This window comes from Phacochoerus africanus, chromosome 4, assembly GCF_016906955.1.
Source record: "Phacochoerus africanus isolate WHEZ1 chromosome 4, ROS_Pafr_v1, whole genome shotgun sequence".
In the NCBI taxonomy this organism is placed as follows: Eukaryota; Metazoa; Chordata; class Mammalia; order Artiodactyla; family Suidae; genus Phacochoerus; species Phacochoerus africanus.
The window spans coordinates 108,385,871-108,404,430 of NC_062547.1; the positions used below are offsets into that span (position 1 = coordinate 108,385,871).

At 37.1% G+C, this 18,560-nt stretch overlaps 1 protein-coding gene across 2 annotated transcripts in view; it reads left to right on the forward strand.

The window, feature by feature from the left end:
• Positions 1-18,560, forward strand: part of PAM (peptidylglycine alpha-amidating monooxygenase) — a 151,836-nt gene that overhangs the window by 20,082 nt on the left and 113,194 nt on the right. For both annotated transcript variants that reach the window (XM_047778367.1, XM_047778368.1), the window contains exon 3: positions 13,648-13,705. In XM_047778367.1, the coding sequence (XP_047634323.1) occupies positions 13,648-13,705 (58 nt within the window). The remainder of the gene's footprint in view (positions 1-13,647; positions 13,706-18,560) is intronic.

Here is an 18,560-nt window from a genome sequence, read left to right on the forward strand (position 1 = left end):
ATTTGGCTTTCTTCATTCTCTGTGCTGTCTATTCTCCCTGTCCAGAGTATTTGCCCGCATCCTGTCCGTGCTGTGCTTGCTTTCTCCTCCCTGTTTGCCCTGGGTAATGCCTTCCTGTCTTTCAAGTCTCAGCCTGAGCCTCATTCTCTCAGAGAGGCTTTTCCTAACCATCCCATCCCCCCATTTCTCCTACTCCACTCCCCAACCCCACCTTTCAGAGAGCTATCATAGCTCTCATAGCATTTCATGACTCTTTCAGAATATCCTTCAAAACTGTAATTTTACATTTGCTCATGTCATTACTCCATTCATGCCTTTATTTCCCCATCAGATTGCAGGCTGTGTAAGAGCAGGGAACACATCTGCTTTTGCTCACCAGTGTATCCTCGCTGTCTAGTCCAGGGTCTGCTAATAGTAGACTCAGTATACCTTTGTGGGATAGATAGACTGTGGGGCATGTGGCTGAATAAATGGATGGATTTCCACTGTTCCTCTCCTGTTGCAGACATAATGCCATTTGATAGCATCTCCCGGTTTGGTTCTAGGCTGCACTGCCTCCCTTCTCCCATTGTATCCTCATGGCTCATCCTCGGTTCCATCCAAGTGTTCTTCCTAAAAAACTGCTCTCATGGTTTCATGCTCCACCTCACTCGCCCACCGGGACTAACATCACATCTAAACTGGTCAAATCTAAATTCTCTCCATCTCTCAAGTCCTTTTATTATCTCACTCAATTCAGATTCATCCAGCTTCTTTGCTCAGAACTCCCTACAATGCCACGTTTGGTGCCTGGTAATCCATTCACCCCTTTATCTCTGCCTCCACCACACTTATTTTCATCTCTGTGTTTTGTTTTGTTTTTGGCTCAGGTCTTCTTCTTTCCTTTGTTTATCTGAAATCTTCCCCTTCCTAGAGGCTCAGTTTCTCTGTTCAGGGTCCCTCAGATGCTAACAGAAGCCTGGATCACTTCCTTTTATTTTTGAACTTCCGTTTAGTCACTTTTTATGTATGAAGAAATGCCAAAGCAGGGGCATAACAGCAGGGATGTATTCTACGTTCTGGCTGTCCTTCATTGGCCTCTGCAGATACACTTTCCACTCTTCTACAGCCTATGCCAGACTCCAGGAGACTGACTTCTATGGATGCCATCAATAGGCTCCCTTGCCCTCTGGCTTCCTGCTGGTTTTAGTCAGTGGGAGGAACTGGCAGAAGATTGAAAAGCAGCAGTGTAAGGTCAGGGTATATATTTCCTTGGTTCCCTCTCTATTGGGCAGTAGGTTGACAGTGACTGCTGTTCTCTCCCTATGTCATAGCTCCTGTCATCTCCTATGGCTGTAACAGTTTCTGGTCTTGATAACTCTTCCTCTTCTTGACTCATACGCCTTTGAGTGGTAATAGCTTGCTATTTTGTAAATCCCTAGGGTGTTTCAACATCCCTTACATGGCTCTCTTTACCTAGCCAACAGCTATGTCCTGGGTTCTTTGGTTAGATTCTCAATTGCCCCCTTTGTTTGTACCTTCTGTTTCCTAAGGGAATCTTGACTGATAAGTTTTAAATATTTAACACAAAATTAATATTTACATTATAAAAATAAGGCAGTGCCATTCATAAGAAAATTATAGGGTTTGTAAAATAATCCGTGTATTACAAATGGTGAAATCTGGTCAGAAGTTAAAAGTTGTAAGATAAGTGTCATCCTTTTTCGGTTCTGTATCTGTTACTTCCTGCCGAATCTTTTTAGGAAAAAAGGCCCTGCATATTAGTCCAGGCATGTGGACTTCCTCCCCTGCACCCTAACAGGTCCTATTTGTATTTCTCCTAGATCTCTCTCCTCAAATATCTAGTCAGTGTCAAATTTTCTGATTGTTATATTTTTACATATTGGCTTGTTTGCATCAGGATCTGAGTGTAGTCCACATGGTAAATCATATTGATAAGTCTCCTAAGAATCTTGAGATTCCCTATGTCTCTTTTTCCTCGTAATTTATTCGTGAAGAAAACAGGATATTTCTCCTGTAGTGTTTTCTGCATTCTAGAATTTGCTGATTACATCACTAGAGTATCATTTAGCATGTCCCTCTAACCTTTGTTTGTCTGTACTGATACATCTAAAGGTTTGTTCAGATTTAGGTTAGAGTTTTTGGCAAGAATATTTCATAAGTAATGTTACATAGAACCCGAAGGAAGCACATAGTGTTCGTCTCTCTTCTTATGATGTTAATCTTACTAAGTCAGGAACTGTGAGATTGAGTAATCCATTATGAAGTTTCCTATCACTTTTTCACCTATTGGTTTTAGCAGCCATGAATATTTATCATTGCCTATGATGAGTATTCTAATTCTATCATTCCTTCTGAATTTGTCAGTGGGAATATTTCTATAAAAAGAAATTTTCCCCCATAAACTGTTTGATCACTTTTTTTTTTCCGTAAACTGTTTGATCACTCTTAAGTTCAGTTTATATTGTTTCTACAGTTTATGTTCTAGAAACTACTGTATGTTAAAGGTCAGGTTTTCTTACAGTACCAATTAAGGACCACTGACTATTCAAACCTTATTTTATAATGATGATAATTTAGGATTATGTGGTTTGTGTGAGTGTGTGTGTGTGTGTGTGTGTGTGTGTGTGTGTGAGAGAGAGAGAGTCTGAGAAAGCATAGGAAAGTAAAGCTGGTTTTAACTGCAAACCATTGAATTTACTTTTCCATGTAGTATTAGGAAGTTTCTAAGATTGCTTAAAGAAAGATGTCATGCTGGTGTGCTGTACTTATGTTTTTAATGTAAAATGAACTGATGAAAAGTAAAAACCTATCTGTAAAATGGACATTTGTAGTTTCTACAGCTATTTGGTTCATTATAATAATATATCTGTTAACTTTATGACAAGTATTCACCTCTGGGAGTTTAGATGCAAAGAGAAGCAAACCTTTTGTAGCATCATTCCTTTTCTTGAATTATTAATATTGTCTTTCAATGGAAGTTGGAAAATTACAGTGGGATAAATTTGATTTGATAGCCTTTAAAAAAAAAAATAAAATCCTTAAAGGAAAAAAAGGACTCAGTGCTCTGGAGCTATTTTTGTAGGAATAGGCCCTTTATGAAAGGTTATTAGTCATGTAGCATATGAAAATTCAGCTAATTCAACCAACATTCACTACATACCCAGGGCTATTGCCAGGTGGTCGTTGCAAGAACAAACAAGATAAATCAGGGCTTCAGCCCTTAAAACACAGCCCAGTAGCAGGAGACAGACTAGCAAACAAGAAGCTTTGTTGTAATTGACTAATGTTGAAACAGAGATGTTTATGAAGAGAAAAGGAAAAACAGAACATTTCAAAGAATATTTTTATACTTGATTTTTTTACTTCCTCTTAGGAGTTCAAGGCAAAGGATGCAAATCTTTTGTAATGTTTTCTTTATGAGTTAGAAGTCTTAGGAAAATAACTTCATGGAATTGCTGTCAAGGAGGTGGAGAGAAGCAAAACAACTCCACCCTTGATCGTTAGAGTTAAATATATAACTTCATCATTAAACATGAGTATCCTATCCATGTTATACCTCTGTTTTTGAAGAAAAAAGTTTTCACTTTCCTTTATTTAGAGTTGAATTGGCTTTCCGTTTCTTATTTCCTTTAAGATTGTCAGGCTTGAGGAACTAGGAATTGACATTTTATCCACTCTTGACCTCTATATCTCTGTGTATCATAGCATCTAGTTAAGAGATGCACCAGCCAATGTCTAATTGAAAATAGAGTTAATTGACATAGTTATTTTATTAGACAGGAAGACAGAGTTCGAGAAATTCTGAATATTGTAGATTCGTATGTTGAAATGGACCGCATTGCCCAAAGATTATCTACCTCTGGTTAAATTTAGTATTATGAAAATTTGTTTTCAGAAATGTACTTGTCAGAACATATTGGTTGCCTACTCTGCAACCCTTTCTTTCTTGCAAACAGAACCCTGCTTTGTTCCAGCATTGGCCTCCCAGCCCAGAGAGCAATTTTTTTTTTTTCTCTCTTTAGGGCTGCACCTGTGGCATATGTAAATTTAAGGGTGAAATTGGAGTTACAGCTGCTCGCCACAGCCACAGCAACATGGGACCTAAGCCATGTCTGCAACCTACACCACAGCTCACAGCAACGCCAGATCCTTAATCCACTGAGTGAGGCAGGGATTGAACCCACATCCTTATGGACACTAGTCAGGTTCTTAACCTACTGAGCCACAACAAGAACTCCCCAGAGAACAAATCTTGACTAGGTTTCCCTTGCTAATGATTGGTTTAAAGATGGGCATGTGACACAGATCTGGCCGTTTAGATGTGAAGGGAATTCTGCTGGAGGAGAAGTGCTGAAAGAGAAACTTGAGGAAGAGGATTTTGAGAATTGCCTTGTTAGCGGAAGCTACTGCAAGCATCTTATGATCATGAAAAAAAAATTCTACAGATGAAAGGCAATATATTGAATATGAAAAGGCTGGAAAATGGAAAGAACCTAGGACCTTGATGATGATGTTGAGTTTCTGGGGAAATAACCCTTCTTGTATCCTTCCTACTTGAGTACTTCTCATTGTGTAAGCCTATACCTCTGTTAACTTAAGCCATTTTGAGATGGTCTTCTGCACTTTGCAACCAAATTTATTCTTAATGATGATTAACATTTTCTTAGACCTCCTACCTGTGACTGAATTGGAATATATTTGATTTACTCTGGTCTTTGTGGTATGTCCTGATGACTATGCTCAATTCACTCTAAAGAGAAAAAGGGTTTTCTCCTAACAATGTGCTGCCGTATTGCTTTCTTACAATTTGTACCAATTTTAAGTGCCACCAGAAATAAGATAAAAAATTAATCATCTTTCAGGTTGAAAATTCTGATAATAGTTGCCATGATTCCTTAAAAATATTTGAGCTTTGCCTGATTATTTGCATCTTTTACATCTTTTCTTCCACAGGAATGCTATCAGTCAGTGGTATACTTTGCTAATGCCGGTTATCGATGCACAACAAAAAGTAAAAATACAAGTAATACATTAATTAATTTACAAATTGTTCTTTGCTTTTATATGTGACAGAGTCACAATTTACACACTATTCTTTAAGTATGCAAAGAAAATAGGGATTTTATTTCTTTATTTTTTATTTTTTTCATTTTTTGTCTTTTTGCTTTTTCTAGGGCCACTTCCTGCGGCATATGGAGGTTCTCAGGCTAGGGGTTGAATCGGAGCTGTAGCCGCTGACCTACACCACAGCCACAGCAATGCGGGCTCCGAGCCACGTCTGCGAACTACACCACAGCTCACGGCAACACCGGATCCTTAACCCACTGAGCAAGGCCAGGGTTCCAACCCACAGCCTCATGGTTCCTAGTCAGATTCGTTAACCACTGAGCCACAATGGGAACTCCGAAAATAAGGGTTTTAAAACAAAAAAAAAAAGACTCCACGATCACTGCCCCCCATATTTCTTGCTAAGTGGCTTACATTTGATTTGGGGACAAAACAGCATCATGGAAGAGAAGCTCTAGACTTGAATCGGTCTGTCAACTACTTTACTAATTGAGTTTTATTCTCTTCTCTTGAAGTTTAAAATGAACCATCAGATACCAAAATGGTATATACATACTTTCTGTTCTTTCTGGGCCTGTAGTGGTGATCGTGGAGCCTTTTTTGTTTTGCAGCATCTCCAAACAGATTGGATAAATAGAGTCAGTTTCCAATCATCTGTGCTAAAGGACAGAAACATGGATCGACCAGTTAGTGTTGGCAAAAGTTCATAAAACTGACTGCTTTCATCTTAAGGGAAACTTGATGAAAAGCGTAAACCACTAGCTTCAGCTTGGGCAAGATGAGTCATATAGGTCATCAGGAAGCCCTGTTCAGAGCAGTTTCCCCTGTCATAACTCCCCCAGTAACCAGGAAGCCAAGGAGGATCCTGCCATTGTCACCACCTGTTGTGCATAGGCGATTAATTATAAACCATTATTACTATGCTCCTTTTTCTTTCCTCTTAAATGAAAGCATACAAGAGCTCTAAGACAGATGTTCCCTCACCAAAATATTTTTTCCTGTATCATTTGCTTGTACAGATTTGTAATTCCCAAAGAAAAGCCTTTGCCAGGAAAGTAGCTTCCATTTGAGCTACTTGGCATTGAGAATCTTGTCATCATCAGCCACAGTGTGATTATAGTTTAAAAATGCAAATGGGATTCTGGGATGAATCAACTGAAGGATAAAATTCATATGAAAAAGTGATGCTGTATAAAACCCTAATTAGGCGGCATCTATAATACAGGTTTCAGTTCAGCCTTTCTTAAACTGCAAGTTTATCGCCTGCAGAAGAGGAAGGTAGATGTAAAATCCAACAAATATTTATAGAGCTTCCAGTGTGTGCCAGATATTTTTCTAAATGCTTAGGATGCTGGCAGACATTGTTACAATAAGATTACATTATGAGTTGGAATAAACATCCAAAACTTGGTAAGGCTGGAGCATTGCTTTTTCTTTTTTTGTCTTTTTGCTATTTCTTGGGCCACTCCCTTGGCATATGGAGGTTCCCAGGCTAGGGGTCAAATCGGAGCTGTAGCCACCGGCCTACGCCAGAGCCACAGCAACGTGGGATCCGAGCCGCGTCTGCAACCTACGCCACAGCTCATGGCAATGCCGGATGTGATCGTTAACCCACTGAGCAAGGGCAGGGACCGAACCCGCAACCTTATGGTTCCTAGTCGGATTCATTAACCACTGCGCCACAACGGGAACTCCCTGGAGCATTGCTTAATGGTAAGAAACAGAACAGAGAATTTTGGAGAATACGCTCTTTTTTGGTCATTTGGGAATGTTTTAACATAAGATCTGATTACTCTGCCAGAGCAGAATAAATATAAATAGGCAGCATACCTTTTATTTAAATGGTAAGACAAAGACAGTAGGAAAAGGAAAATTAGACTGCATCCAAAAGTAATAGTTTCAGGATTTTATCTGTAGAGGTGTCTTTAAATTCTGGTATTAGACAAGTAGATGTTTTAAATTTGAACTTTTCACAGCAGAAAACCATGCATGCTTTGGCATAGTTTTCCTTTGCCCTGGCTTCTTTTTATTCTTGGAAATGGTTGAAAGTACAAATACCACTGAGTTAGTGTAAACTTACTACACGTGAATTAAAATTACTTTGGAAAATAGCCATTTGATTCTATTATCTAGTTGGATCAATTCAAAGAAAACTTTGAAAAGTAATTTTTCATTCACAAATTCTCATCAGAAAGGCCTCATCACTTTCTGTACTTTGCTCTTGTTGGTCTGGCAGCACTACTGTCAGTCTCAGAGACTTCCGTTTGTTCTTTGCAGGATTCAAATTGTTGGAACCCTAAATGGTACTGGGTAAAAATATTGGGCTTTATGGATCCTTAGTGTTTTATCTAGTTCAAATTTAAACTGTGCATGATCTGGGTTAGGAGAGAGCTTACTACCACATTTTTTGGCAGCTACTCTAGGGCACGAAGTCACAACTGCCATCATGAGGTGGTTCCACTGCTCTGGTTATTTAGCAAAGGATGACTGAGAAAAGTTATCAGCAACCTAATAGACAATATAATATTTCTATAGGTTATGCCCTATTTACAGAGAACAACAAACTTGCAAATAGCCACACATATAAGCAAAGGGGCTATATCCAGGTAAAACCAGGTCATGTTGTCTATTTCTACACCCATCTGTGTCATCGCATTGTATAGTCTCCTTAAGAAAGACAGTCTGCGGGGATTCTTTAAGCCTGAACAATAAAAGGGAAGTGAGAATGTTATCCTATCAGGATCAAATCATAGTGCTCAATGCTAGCATCTGAATGGTACCTCTGGTTTCCCAGAACAAAAATTACAGGTTTTATGTGAATTGTTTTCCTGTGTAATAGTGTACAGATGGTTTTGTTTGTCCCATATTAATTTAAATAAGGAGTTTATTTTATTAACTACTTGTTCCATAGAATCCACTGCATTTCTGACTCACAAATGACTAAATTGAGATAAAAAAATACTTTTTTCTTAAATAATGTAAGCAAGGCATTACTGAACACTGTTGTCTACATGAGACCTCTTCGTTTTAAATGGGTAATAATTGAATATAATAACAGTTCTTTAGATACAAGAGTTTTTTTTTTTTCATTACTATCACACTATCTTCTTTTGTCTGAAAGATATGCTTTTCTTGGACAGTTTCCAATAGCAGCAGTAAAAAGGCATAAGCTATCACATCCCTCTTGATTCAGTTTCAGCTGATGTGCCATAAGAGATAGCAAGGGGAGATGTGGCTATATAGATTCACATTATTTCTCCCTTTTTGTACATCTGAGCCTTATGTTGGCAATTTGAATCTGCGGTATTTTACAGACAGTCCTCTCAGACTCAGTGTTCTTCCCACAGAGAGAAAAAGAGGATTCATGATGATATATGGAAAACTGTAAAAGGTTGCACTGGTCATTTAGGGTGAATTACAGAAGCATCCTTTCTAGGATTGTGAGTTCAAATGAAGAAACTATTATAATGGGTGCTAAGGTGCTGTTTTTGTGTCTTCAGAGTGGTAGAGAGTATTAGAGAGAAACATTGATTTGAATTACGTGTATGTTTTCAAATGGCTTTACTTTGCAGAAACAAAATAAAGACAAAATTAAATAGCTGTGGCTCTGGTCTAATTCACTATGGTTTGTCAGCAAGCTTACATGAAATGTTCTTAAGTGCTATTGAAAATTTAGAGGACTTCAACTAAAACTTCTTGTTAAATTTTCTTTGATTCCTTTATTTTTTTCCATTAATCAAATGGACACTTAAAACTGTGTCTAAGAATTGACTTTTTTTTTCTTTTTAGGGCCATACCTAAAGAGGCATACGGAAGTTCCCAGTTTAGGGTTCAAATTGGAGCTGCAGCTGCTGACTTACGCCACAGCCACAGCAACGCCAGATCCAAGCCGCATTTTTGAACTACACCACAGCTTACAGCAACACCAAATCCTTTAACCAGCTTAGCGAGGCCAGGGATCGAATCTGCATCCTCATGGATACTAGTCAGGTTCATTACTACTGAGCCACAATGGGAACTCCTAAGAACTGACATTTTAAAAAATAAATATTTGAGAGATTTGAAAAAACAACCTTTAAATAGCTGTCTTTTTATAGTAGAAAGAGAAGTGCTTTAGTGAACTGGGTTCAAATTCCATTTCATCAGTTTTGAATTTTTTTTTTTTTAAATCACAAGTTACTTACCTTCTTAAACTTTAGTTTTTCCATCTTTAAAGCAGAGTCTGTAATACCTACCTGATGGTGTTATCATGAGAAATAATTATAATGGAAAGCTTCTAGAATGAAGTTAGAAGGCTCAATAAATGTTCTCTCTTTTATAAGGTTTCATGTGCTAAATATTGATTATATGTTTAAATCATTTGAATGTTTTTGTATAGTTGAAAGACAGAGGTAATGGGTTCATATTTACCTAATCAGTATATTGTTTAACAGTTTTCCTGGCGTTCATCCTGGAAAAAAAAAACAAACCCACAGCTGGTTACTTATATCAGGGATATAACGATTTTATTACTTTGAGAGTTTTATTGTTCCAGTTTTCTTAACATTGTTGCCTTTTTTTAAAAAAAAGAGTTTCTCATCAAAGGTTTGGTTGTAGTTAACTATGTGATTACATGTTAACATAGTCTTAAATTCTTAAACCAACTTTTGCTTACAGCATGGAATTTAAATTTAAGGTACTATGCATTCTTGGTGACCTGGTGTAAAAATTAACCTGTATTTTTGAAACACAATTTTGTAATCACCTAAATAAGCTATCTTTCTCCATGCTATAATGGGTTTATAATGCTTTGATAAAGGCCACTGTCCAATCAATTCATCAATATATTACATATCTAGTTTTTTTTATAAAAAAGCTTATCCATTTATCTATGAAGACTCAAATTTTATTTAGAATGTAATATTTAGTTTCATAGTTAGAAAAACAGATGTTTGAAGGTTGAAAGACTCTCTAGAATCACAATTTAATGGGATTAAAACTTAATGACAAGAAAGTGGCAAGAAAGATACATAATTATTTCTAATCATCTGGAAGGCATAAACCTGAGAATTTTTAATCCTAGTTCTGGCCTTAGGTGGATCAATAACCTTTCTGTGAAAGTTTTTATTTCTGTAAAAAAAGATACAGTACCAATTATACTCCCAGCGTAATTGTAAGAAGAAAATGAAGTAAAACAAAAGTGTGCTTATTTATACTAAGCAGCCCAAAGGAGACAGCCCTTGGCCCTTAGTCATCTTTGAGATTTGGCTTCTCCCACTGAACCATCGAAATGACCCTTAGAAACTTGAACTTTCAACCTGATTCTAGAAACCAAACTGTAGTACCAGAAAACTTCAGAACAAAATCACTGGTACTTTCTACAGTTGCAGAAAAAAAAATAAATTACTTTTTGCTATTCTTTATTCTACTGAACTGTGACCTTCAGAGCTTTCAGAAGAAGGCTAATTATTGATCTGATATACACCATATTTTTTAATGTGCTTATGTTTAAAAAGAAGGGTTTTACCTTCTTTCCTTCTAACTGAATTATTATTTATCTTGAAAATGGTGCATAAATAAAATCCTAAATCAGAGTGTGATGGTGCATGGTAGACACTGATGCAGTGTGTACCATAGACTCTCCTAAAGTAATTTTGAAGGATACTGTTTACTTTGGAGGATCTATGTCATCTCTTCTCTCTTTTTAAAACTGGCTTTGCCATAACAGAAAAGAAACATTTGAAATCTGAACACATTCTTATTATTAGAGAATTTATAAGCCAAGATATATAAATTGATTGAAGAAAGACATTTCCAAGTTATTTTGTCATTTGAAATTACACAACTGATATAAGAGCAAGAATTACAATATGGTTCTGATCAATTCTGAGTATAAATGTAGTTCCCTTTATTCTGTATATATAGATTAGGTTTTTTTTAATCAAAAAAAAACCTTGCTGAATTTGACATACATGTTTATGCCTATAACTTATCTATTCCAAAAATAACTTGAGGTGGCTTATAACAAAATGCAAAATAAAATAAAACCCCAAATTAGAAGTACAAATTTACAAGAACTTCTGTTTGGTTTGCATTTCATTGCAACCTCTGAATCCATCCATTAGATTATTTCTTTTATAAGTATATGCTTAGCTACTTTATTTTTTAATTTTTTTTTATCTTTTGTCTTTTCAGGGCCACACCCACAGCATATGGAGGTTCCCAGGCTAGGGGTCAAATAGGAGCTGTAGCCGCTGGCCTATGCCATAGCCAGAGCAACGCCAGATCCAAGCTGCTTCTGTGACGTACACCACAGCTCACAGTAATGCCAGATCCTTAACCCACTGAGCAAGGCCAGGAATCGAACCTGTGTCCTCATGGACGCTAGTTAGATTCATTTTTGCTGAGCCCGATGGGAACCCCTGCTTAACTACTTTAAATTCACTTTTGTTTCATATTTGCTTCTAAGTCATTAGTTGCTCATATTGCTTTAAATGATCTGTGAGGCATTAGTCAGACTGCCTATGTTTAGATTGCATGTCCTGCACTTGTTAGTGCAGGTGGTCACTATTTAAAGTGGAAAGGGCAGATTTTTTTCAGTAAAAACTATTGCAAATAATGAGGCAGTCCAACATAAACTGAATTCAGTTTTGCTGAAACAAAAAGCAAGAGACGTTATTTTAAAGGCTGGGTTGCTAATGGAAAGACACTGAGAGGTGTTGGGTGTGGGGACTGGTCCGTGTGGCCATCTGGGTTTGTTGATTGGCACTTACCTAGAGGAAAAACAAATTTCTCCTATCTTTATGACAGGAGGCAGTGATATAACTTAGAACAAGGCATCCACTGGCTGAGAACTAGGGCAGAATTATCTCCTTGAATGTGAGAAGACAGTTCTAAGTGGTAAAAGAGTTACAATTCAAAGAGACAGAGGAAGGATTTATAATTGCCAGCTTTCTAAACTGCACTAAGAGGAATTCAGGAGTCTGTCCACCTATTACCAGGTTTTGGCTGGAATGAACAGTAAAGTTACTTAACCTTGATTTGCCTCATTTTCCTCATCTATTAAAATGGTGATAATAATAGTACCTGTATTGTGGGAATGTGTTTTAAGGATTAAAGGAGTTAATGCTTGTAAAGCACTTAGAGTAGTGTTGCCACAGTAAACTCAATAAATGCTAGTTATTACTCTTATTACCTTTAAAGGAGTTAATAGTAGTACGTATCTACCATATTGGATCACTTTTGTTATTAAATGATATAGTACATTTAAAACATTGAGAACTGTTGGATAGAAATAATATTAGTAGCAGCAGCAGCTATAGTAGTCACTCAATATCTTTTAGATCTGAATTGCTCATAGCTCAGGATGACCAAATGGGTTTATTTATTTCTGTTAAAATAGAGTTCATATGTTTTGTAATTCAGAGGTTGGAAAAATATTTGTGAGCAATCTGGTACATGATTATAAGATCTTTAAGCATTTTTTGCCAGCATATTTCTTGGATCATGGATACAGAGCTCACATCTCCAGCATGTATGTGGCTTAACTCAACTGCATGTCCTTATTGTACAACCTTCAACATTTCCCAGTCCATTCTTCTTATCAAAATAAGAGTGAATCTAAGTTATTATAAAGCCCTTTAAGAAATGAAACGATTTGCTCAAATAAAAAAATGGCCTATACAAAAGTAGAAATAAAGACTGAATCATATTTTTGTAATTTTTCTAATTTTAAGACACCTCTTTGATGTGTGTTTGAACCTCCTTGCTTCCTAACTGATATAGAAGTGAAAAAAGAGCTACAAATTTCGCAATTTTTGGTGCTAACCAGTAGGTGTAGGAAACCCAGATGATCTCTCTTCATATTTGTGGAGTCTCTAGATTCCAGCACTGTGCAGTTATAATCCATGAAGTCTGAATTACTAAATATGTTCAGACTCTATTTGTATTGGGTATATTATCTATCATAGCACATACTTCACTATATATGGATTTTCATTACAGAAGTGGAATACATAGATCAACAGATGCCCATCCTCCTTAATTTGCAACATTTATACTAAAAGTTCTTGATGTCAGTATATTTGATAAAGGAAAATGGCAACTTAGATAAGAGACTACTAACTTGAGAAGAAAGAATAACGAGCTAATAACGAGTTGATTTCTTCAGTTCAACACATAAAATTTGGGTACTTATAAAGTGATTCAGAAATTCAGTATTTAATTATGCAAATAACAAAGATGGTCAAGACTAACTCCTACCATTTTAAAGTCAAGTGCATTAAATTGTTTTACTCTTCCTATAGAAGCATTTAAAATGTCACTTTTTAATGGTGACAATACTAGAAATATCACTCATATAATTGATTTTATAAGTAAGATTTGACATCATTTAGGAAGGAATTGTAGAAAAATGTTTAGATACCTAAGCTCTAGACTTAGCCTTTTCATTAAGCTGTCACCCAGCATTTGGCAGACAACTTTACCTCAGTGGACCAATAGTTCTTTTTTAGCCATAGGTCTGTACTTTAACAAGTTATTATTTATTCTTTACTAGCAGCAATCTAATTGGAATTTTGTATCTTTTTTCTTTAATAGTCTGATACATACTTCTGCATGTCAATGCGTTTGCCAGTGGATGAGGAAGCCTTCGTGAGTAAGTATTAATTGGATGGTGTGGAAGGGTGGCATCTTAAAGGAAAGGCAGCTATTTGAAATCAGTGAAAGGTTCTCTTTGCTGGTTATGAGCATATTAATCTTTTACTGTCAGTTTGTAAAATGCATTTATAATGCCTAATGCAGAAACAAGTGAGCCATTGAGAGACAAGATTACAACCTGTATCTGGAGAGACTCGTGAGTAATAGTAGTTAAGGAGTGGCATGCAGATGTCAACGGCCTCCAATATCATGTGGTCCCATTTGTAGAATATTGGCTTTCTGTCTGTGGCTGGATGTTTAATTCTGCTCTGCTCAACAGACTCTTTATTTACCTCCTGGTTCATGCTATGATTCTCCTGCACTTAACATCAGCATTGGGGAATGTAAGATTTTACCTGTTTGATAGGTATATGGATAGAAAGGAAGGAAGGAAAGAAAGAGAGAAGGAAGGAAGGGAAAGAGGGAGGGAGGGAGGACAGAAGGAGCATCTGTCCTGTTGTCTTTATCGCAGAATAGGAGGACTCTCAAATGATCCTTCCCCAGCTGAGCCTTTAAATCAGATAGGGAAAGTGACAAAGCACCATCTGTTTTCATCTGGTTTGTTTTATTTTAAACATCCCTTATGGCAGATTTTTAACTGTTTAGGGAAGACATGAAATTGGTAAATTATTCATGGAATTTCCCCCCTCCCTTACTTTTCTGGTTCGAGAAGTTGACTTTGGCGAGAAAGTGATGGTAATGAAAGTTGTACTTTTTTTTTGTCTTTTGTCTTTTTGTTGTTGTTGTTGTTGCTATTTCTTGGGCCGCCCCCGCGGCATATGGAGGTTCCCAGGCTAGGGGTCGAATCGGAGCTGTAGCCACCGGCCTACGCCAGAGCCACAGCAACGCGGGATCCGAGCCGCGTCTGCAACCTACACCACAGCTCAGGGCAACGCCGGATCGTTAACCCACTGAGCAAGGGCAGGGACCGAACCTGCAACCTCATGGTTCCTACTCGGATTCGTTAACCACTGCGCCACGACGGGAACTCCCGAAAGTTGTACTTTGGTCTCTTGAAAATAATCTTCAAGTGGGCTGTCTGTAATGGCTATTGTGTGAATTGTAGAATGTGTACAGTAGCCTTGGGGCCATCTGAGGAAGAATTTTCATGAGGTGTTCACCACAGGAAAATACGTTATAGATCTGCAAAGCCAGAACAGTGTGCATCTATTTTTTTCACACATTTTGGTGGCAATCACAGAAGAAAATACCACCTGTAACAACTCTGTAAATGAAGCTGGCTCCATAGCTAATTCTTAAAAGTAAGTCAGACCTTAGAAAGCTGAGCATTACCTGACTATAGCTACTTTATATAATAACTCAGCATTACCAGGAAAAAGTTAGGAAGTGTGGTGCTTCCAGATCCTGAACTTTAACTTTACAGGGAGAAAAATAATTTAAGTTCCTAATTGTAGGGCTTTCAGTAACACGAGAAGCAATTTAGGTTATAAATGCAGAAATAAAATGATAACAGTAAAGTTTTCCTCAATTTCATATCCACGTATTCGGCAGCCTAGGAGAAAATAATGTTTACTCATAAAAAGGAATTTTACCTGAGGTTTTTCTTTACTAATTTTATATTTTCTTTGTCCAAGTTCAGGGGTAGACTTAGTTCTTCCTGTTTTTTGACAAGAAGGCCACTCTACACACCTTTATAAATAGGATAGTTGTGTTCCAGAGAGGTATTATGGGTCTCACATTAATAGGTTACTGGTTTGTTTCTGGAGGTGGTGGTAGGGTACGATTTCAGAGCCGGTGACTTTCAGGCCTATAAATATGTATCCTGGAATGCACTAATGCTCTCCTAATGTAAATATGCTTATTTTCACATAATTTAAAATTGAAATTACAAGTCAATATATTCAGTCAAGAAAAATATGCATAGGAAAAACATAAAGGGCTCTGTTAGAACCAGGGTGCTAAACAGTCTGCATTTTCTTAGGCAGCTCTCATCTAAGATTAAATTGTTCCTCGTTCTGAGGTCCTTGAGGGATCTTATAGGAATAATAACTATTTTCAGTATTTCTTCTTTACATGTTTGTCGAGAAGCTTGCATGCATACTAAAGATTTGATCACCTGTTCAGAACAGGATTGTTTCATCTTCACTGTTAGTCTTTGAAGACTACCCTCAGGAGGTCTGTGGTTACCACTGTTTGCATAATCTAGCAACCACATAAGTTCAGGTGGAGGCAAAATAGAGCTGGAAATTTGAAAACCAAAGAGAAGTACCAAACAATTACTCATGTAAAGGAATAAGTAAGGGAAGATTTGCATGTATAATCTCACTAATTCTTAGGACAACACTGTAGGTTGTCCCATTTTATAGAGAAACAGAGACAGGATCATCTGCTTCTGTGATTTAATCAGGACCTAGAATGATAGTCTGTCCTATTACAGGAATATATGTTCCTATAATCAGCCCACCACCAGCCATCATTGACTGAAGACTTGAAGCCAAGCATATTTAAGCCATTTCACAGAAAAAGAAACAGAAGGTCAGAGAGGTTAAGGAACATGCCCAAGGTTTTTACTATATATTGCTCCCTTGGCATATGCTATTTAAATCATAACAGATTTGGATGTGGGGATAGTGGTACAGGGAAGGAAAAGAAGAAGCAATCAGATGGGTAGAAGGAGCTGAAATATCACAATAGCATGTCACTGGCTTCCTCACATTGAATACAGTTATTCTTTCATTCCCTTACCTTCACTCCCTACTGGAAACATTTTGGTCTGTTCTGCCAAAAGGTAAAATAAACCTCAAACTATCTTGTAAAACAAAACCCAATACATGTGAAGATTTCAACATCTGCGGTAGAAAAAAGGCCTTGGGAAATACAGGTTACATGTTGGGAAGGTGATGATACATAGCTTATCAGACTCCCAAAGTGAGAGTTTTACTTGTGGGGTAACTAAGGCTTTTCCATGAATGAAACATTGGCCTTTTTGTGGGTTGTCTGAAATTCTGGGTCTCAGGGGGCTTTATTATTAAGATTAAAACATGGTCGAAATGAAGATTTGTAAGACCTATAAAACTTGGTTCATTGTTTTCTTAAGACACCATTTTATACCTTCTGTTTTCATTATCTGCACCTTTAAATTTGTTGAATGCCAGCAGAATATGTGCCACAGGATATGGTAGGGACTCAGCAACTTCTTGCTTAATACATGAGAGAACACTAAAAAAGTGTTTTATTTTGTTTTCTAAGGCAATGTATTAAATAGGAGTCAATTTACTCTTTCATCTTAAATTATACTTGTTTGAATATAAGGGAGTGATTTTTTTTAAGAAAAGTCACTTGTTTGTAAATTCAACAAACGTAAGAAATTCTGCTGTGTGCCATTTATTGGGCTAGGCAACAGGGGGTGTGAGGTATGATATAAATTCAAGGAAATCACACCCTGGCAGGATTCTAGATGAAAAGGACTTTCTCCTTTTGCTTTCCAAATTTCTGAAGAAAATCACAAAAGGCAGACTGCTTATTTGGAGTAAAACCAGAGTTCCCGTTGTGGCTTGTGGTGGCTCAAATCTGGCTTTGCTGTGGCTGTGGTGTAGGCCGGTAGCTACAGCTCAGATTCGACCCCAAGCCTGGCAACTTCTATTTGCCTTGTGGCCCTAAAAAGCAAAAAAAAAAAAAAAAAGTGGTGGAGAGGAGTAAAACAAATTCTCTCAATGGTGTTAAAAGCTTAAATTACATTTGGATATTCACTATTTTGGCTTTATGCTTGTGTGACTAATCATGTAACTCATTTTAAATAAACATACTTCTTAATTTTGATAAAATACTTCTGAATCACAACTGTCGTGGAATTTTATGTGCATATGCCTGCCATATGAGCATGCACAACATGTTTGATGTGTTTATATGCTGGCATTGAATATTAAATGTGAACTAAAGTAGGTATTTGAGAAAATACACCAATGAAAAGTATAATTTTTATATTTTGAACAAAATCATAGCGTTCGCTAGAGCACTGCAGTTATTTGTTGTTTTTAGAAGAAACCACAGAATTGGAATGGGTGAGGGTATGATAAAATCTGCATTTGACCACTGAACTGTGATGCTGTCTAAAAGGTGTTTTACAGACACTCAGAAGAATTGGGTCTGACAGCAGCCCACTCAGCCAAGAAATTTGACTGTCATCTTCATCCACTTGCTTTCCCTCACATGGATGACCAGTAAATAAATGTGTCTTTTCCTTAGTGACTGATGGCTGGTCCCTATCTATCAAATTACACTACATGAATGAGATAGAAGCCATTGAATTTAGAAATAGATGAAAATTAACCCAATGATTCTTTGCTTTTTGTTTTCTTGGGCTTCCGTCTTGAATGCAGAATGATTTCTGCTGCAGAATTGTGCAATTAGACTTGACTGTTTCTTAAATAAGCCATGTTAAGGTGATGTTGGAATGCTTCAAAAACTGCCAGGACAATCTAATTTTGATCATTCTAATGGGTCAACTACATAATACGACTATAAAGACCAAGGTCTGGCAGGATGTACTGCTCATTTACCCACATATAATGACTTATGACTTTGACAGCAGTAAATAGAAGGGTGTGTGTGTTTGTGTGTGTTTGTCCCCATCCCCATGCAATCACTCTGTCACCTTTCTGCTTCCAATTAGTTGACTACACATGCTTTCCTTTCTCTCTTCACTTGGCTTTTCTCCAGCATGAATAATTTAGTGTCTGTCTTCCACATAACCCATTGGGTACCTTCCAAGCAGACACCCTTGGAGGCTATTTTCATTTCTTAGTGAAAGCTACTTGGAGAGAGCTGAGATAGCATAAATAAGATAACACTGT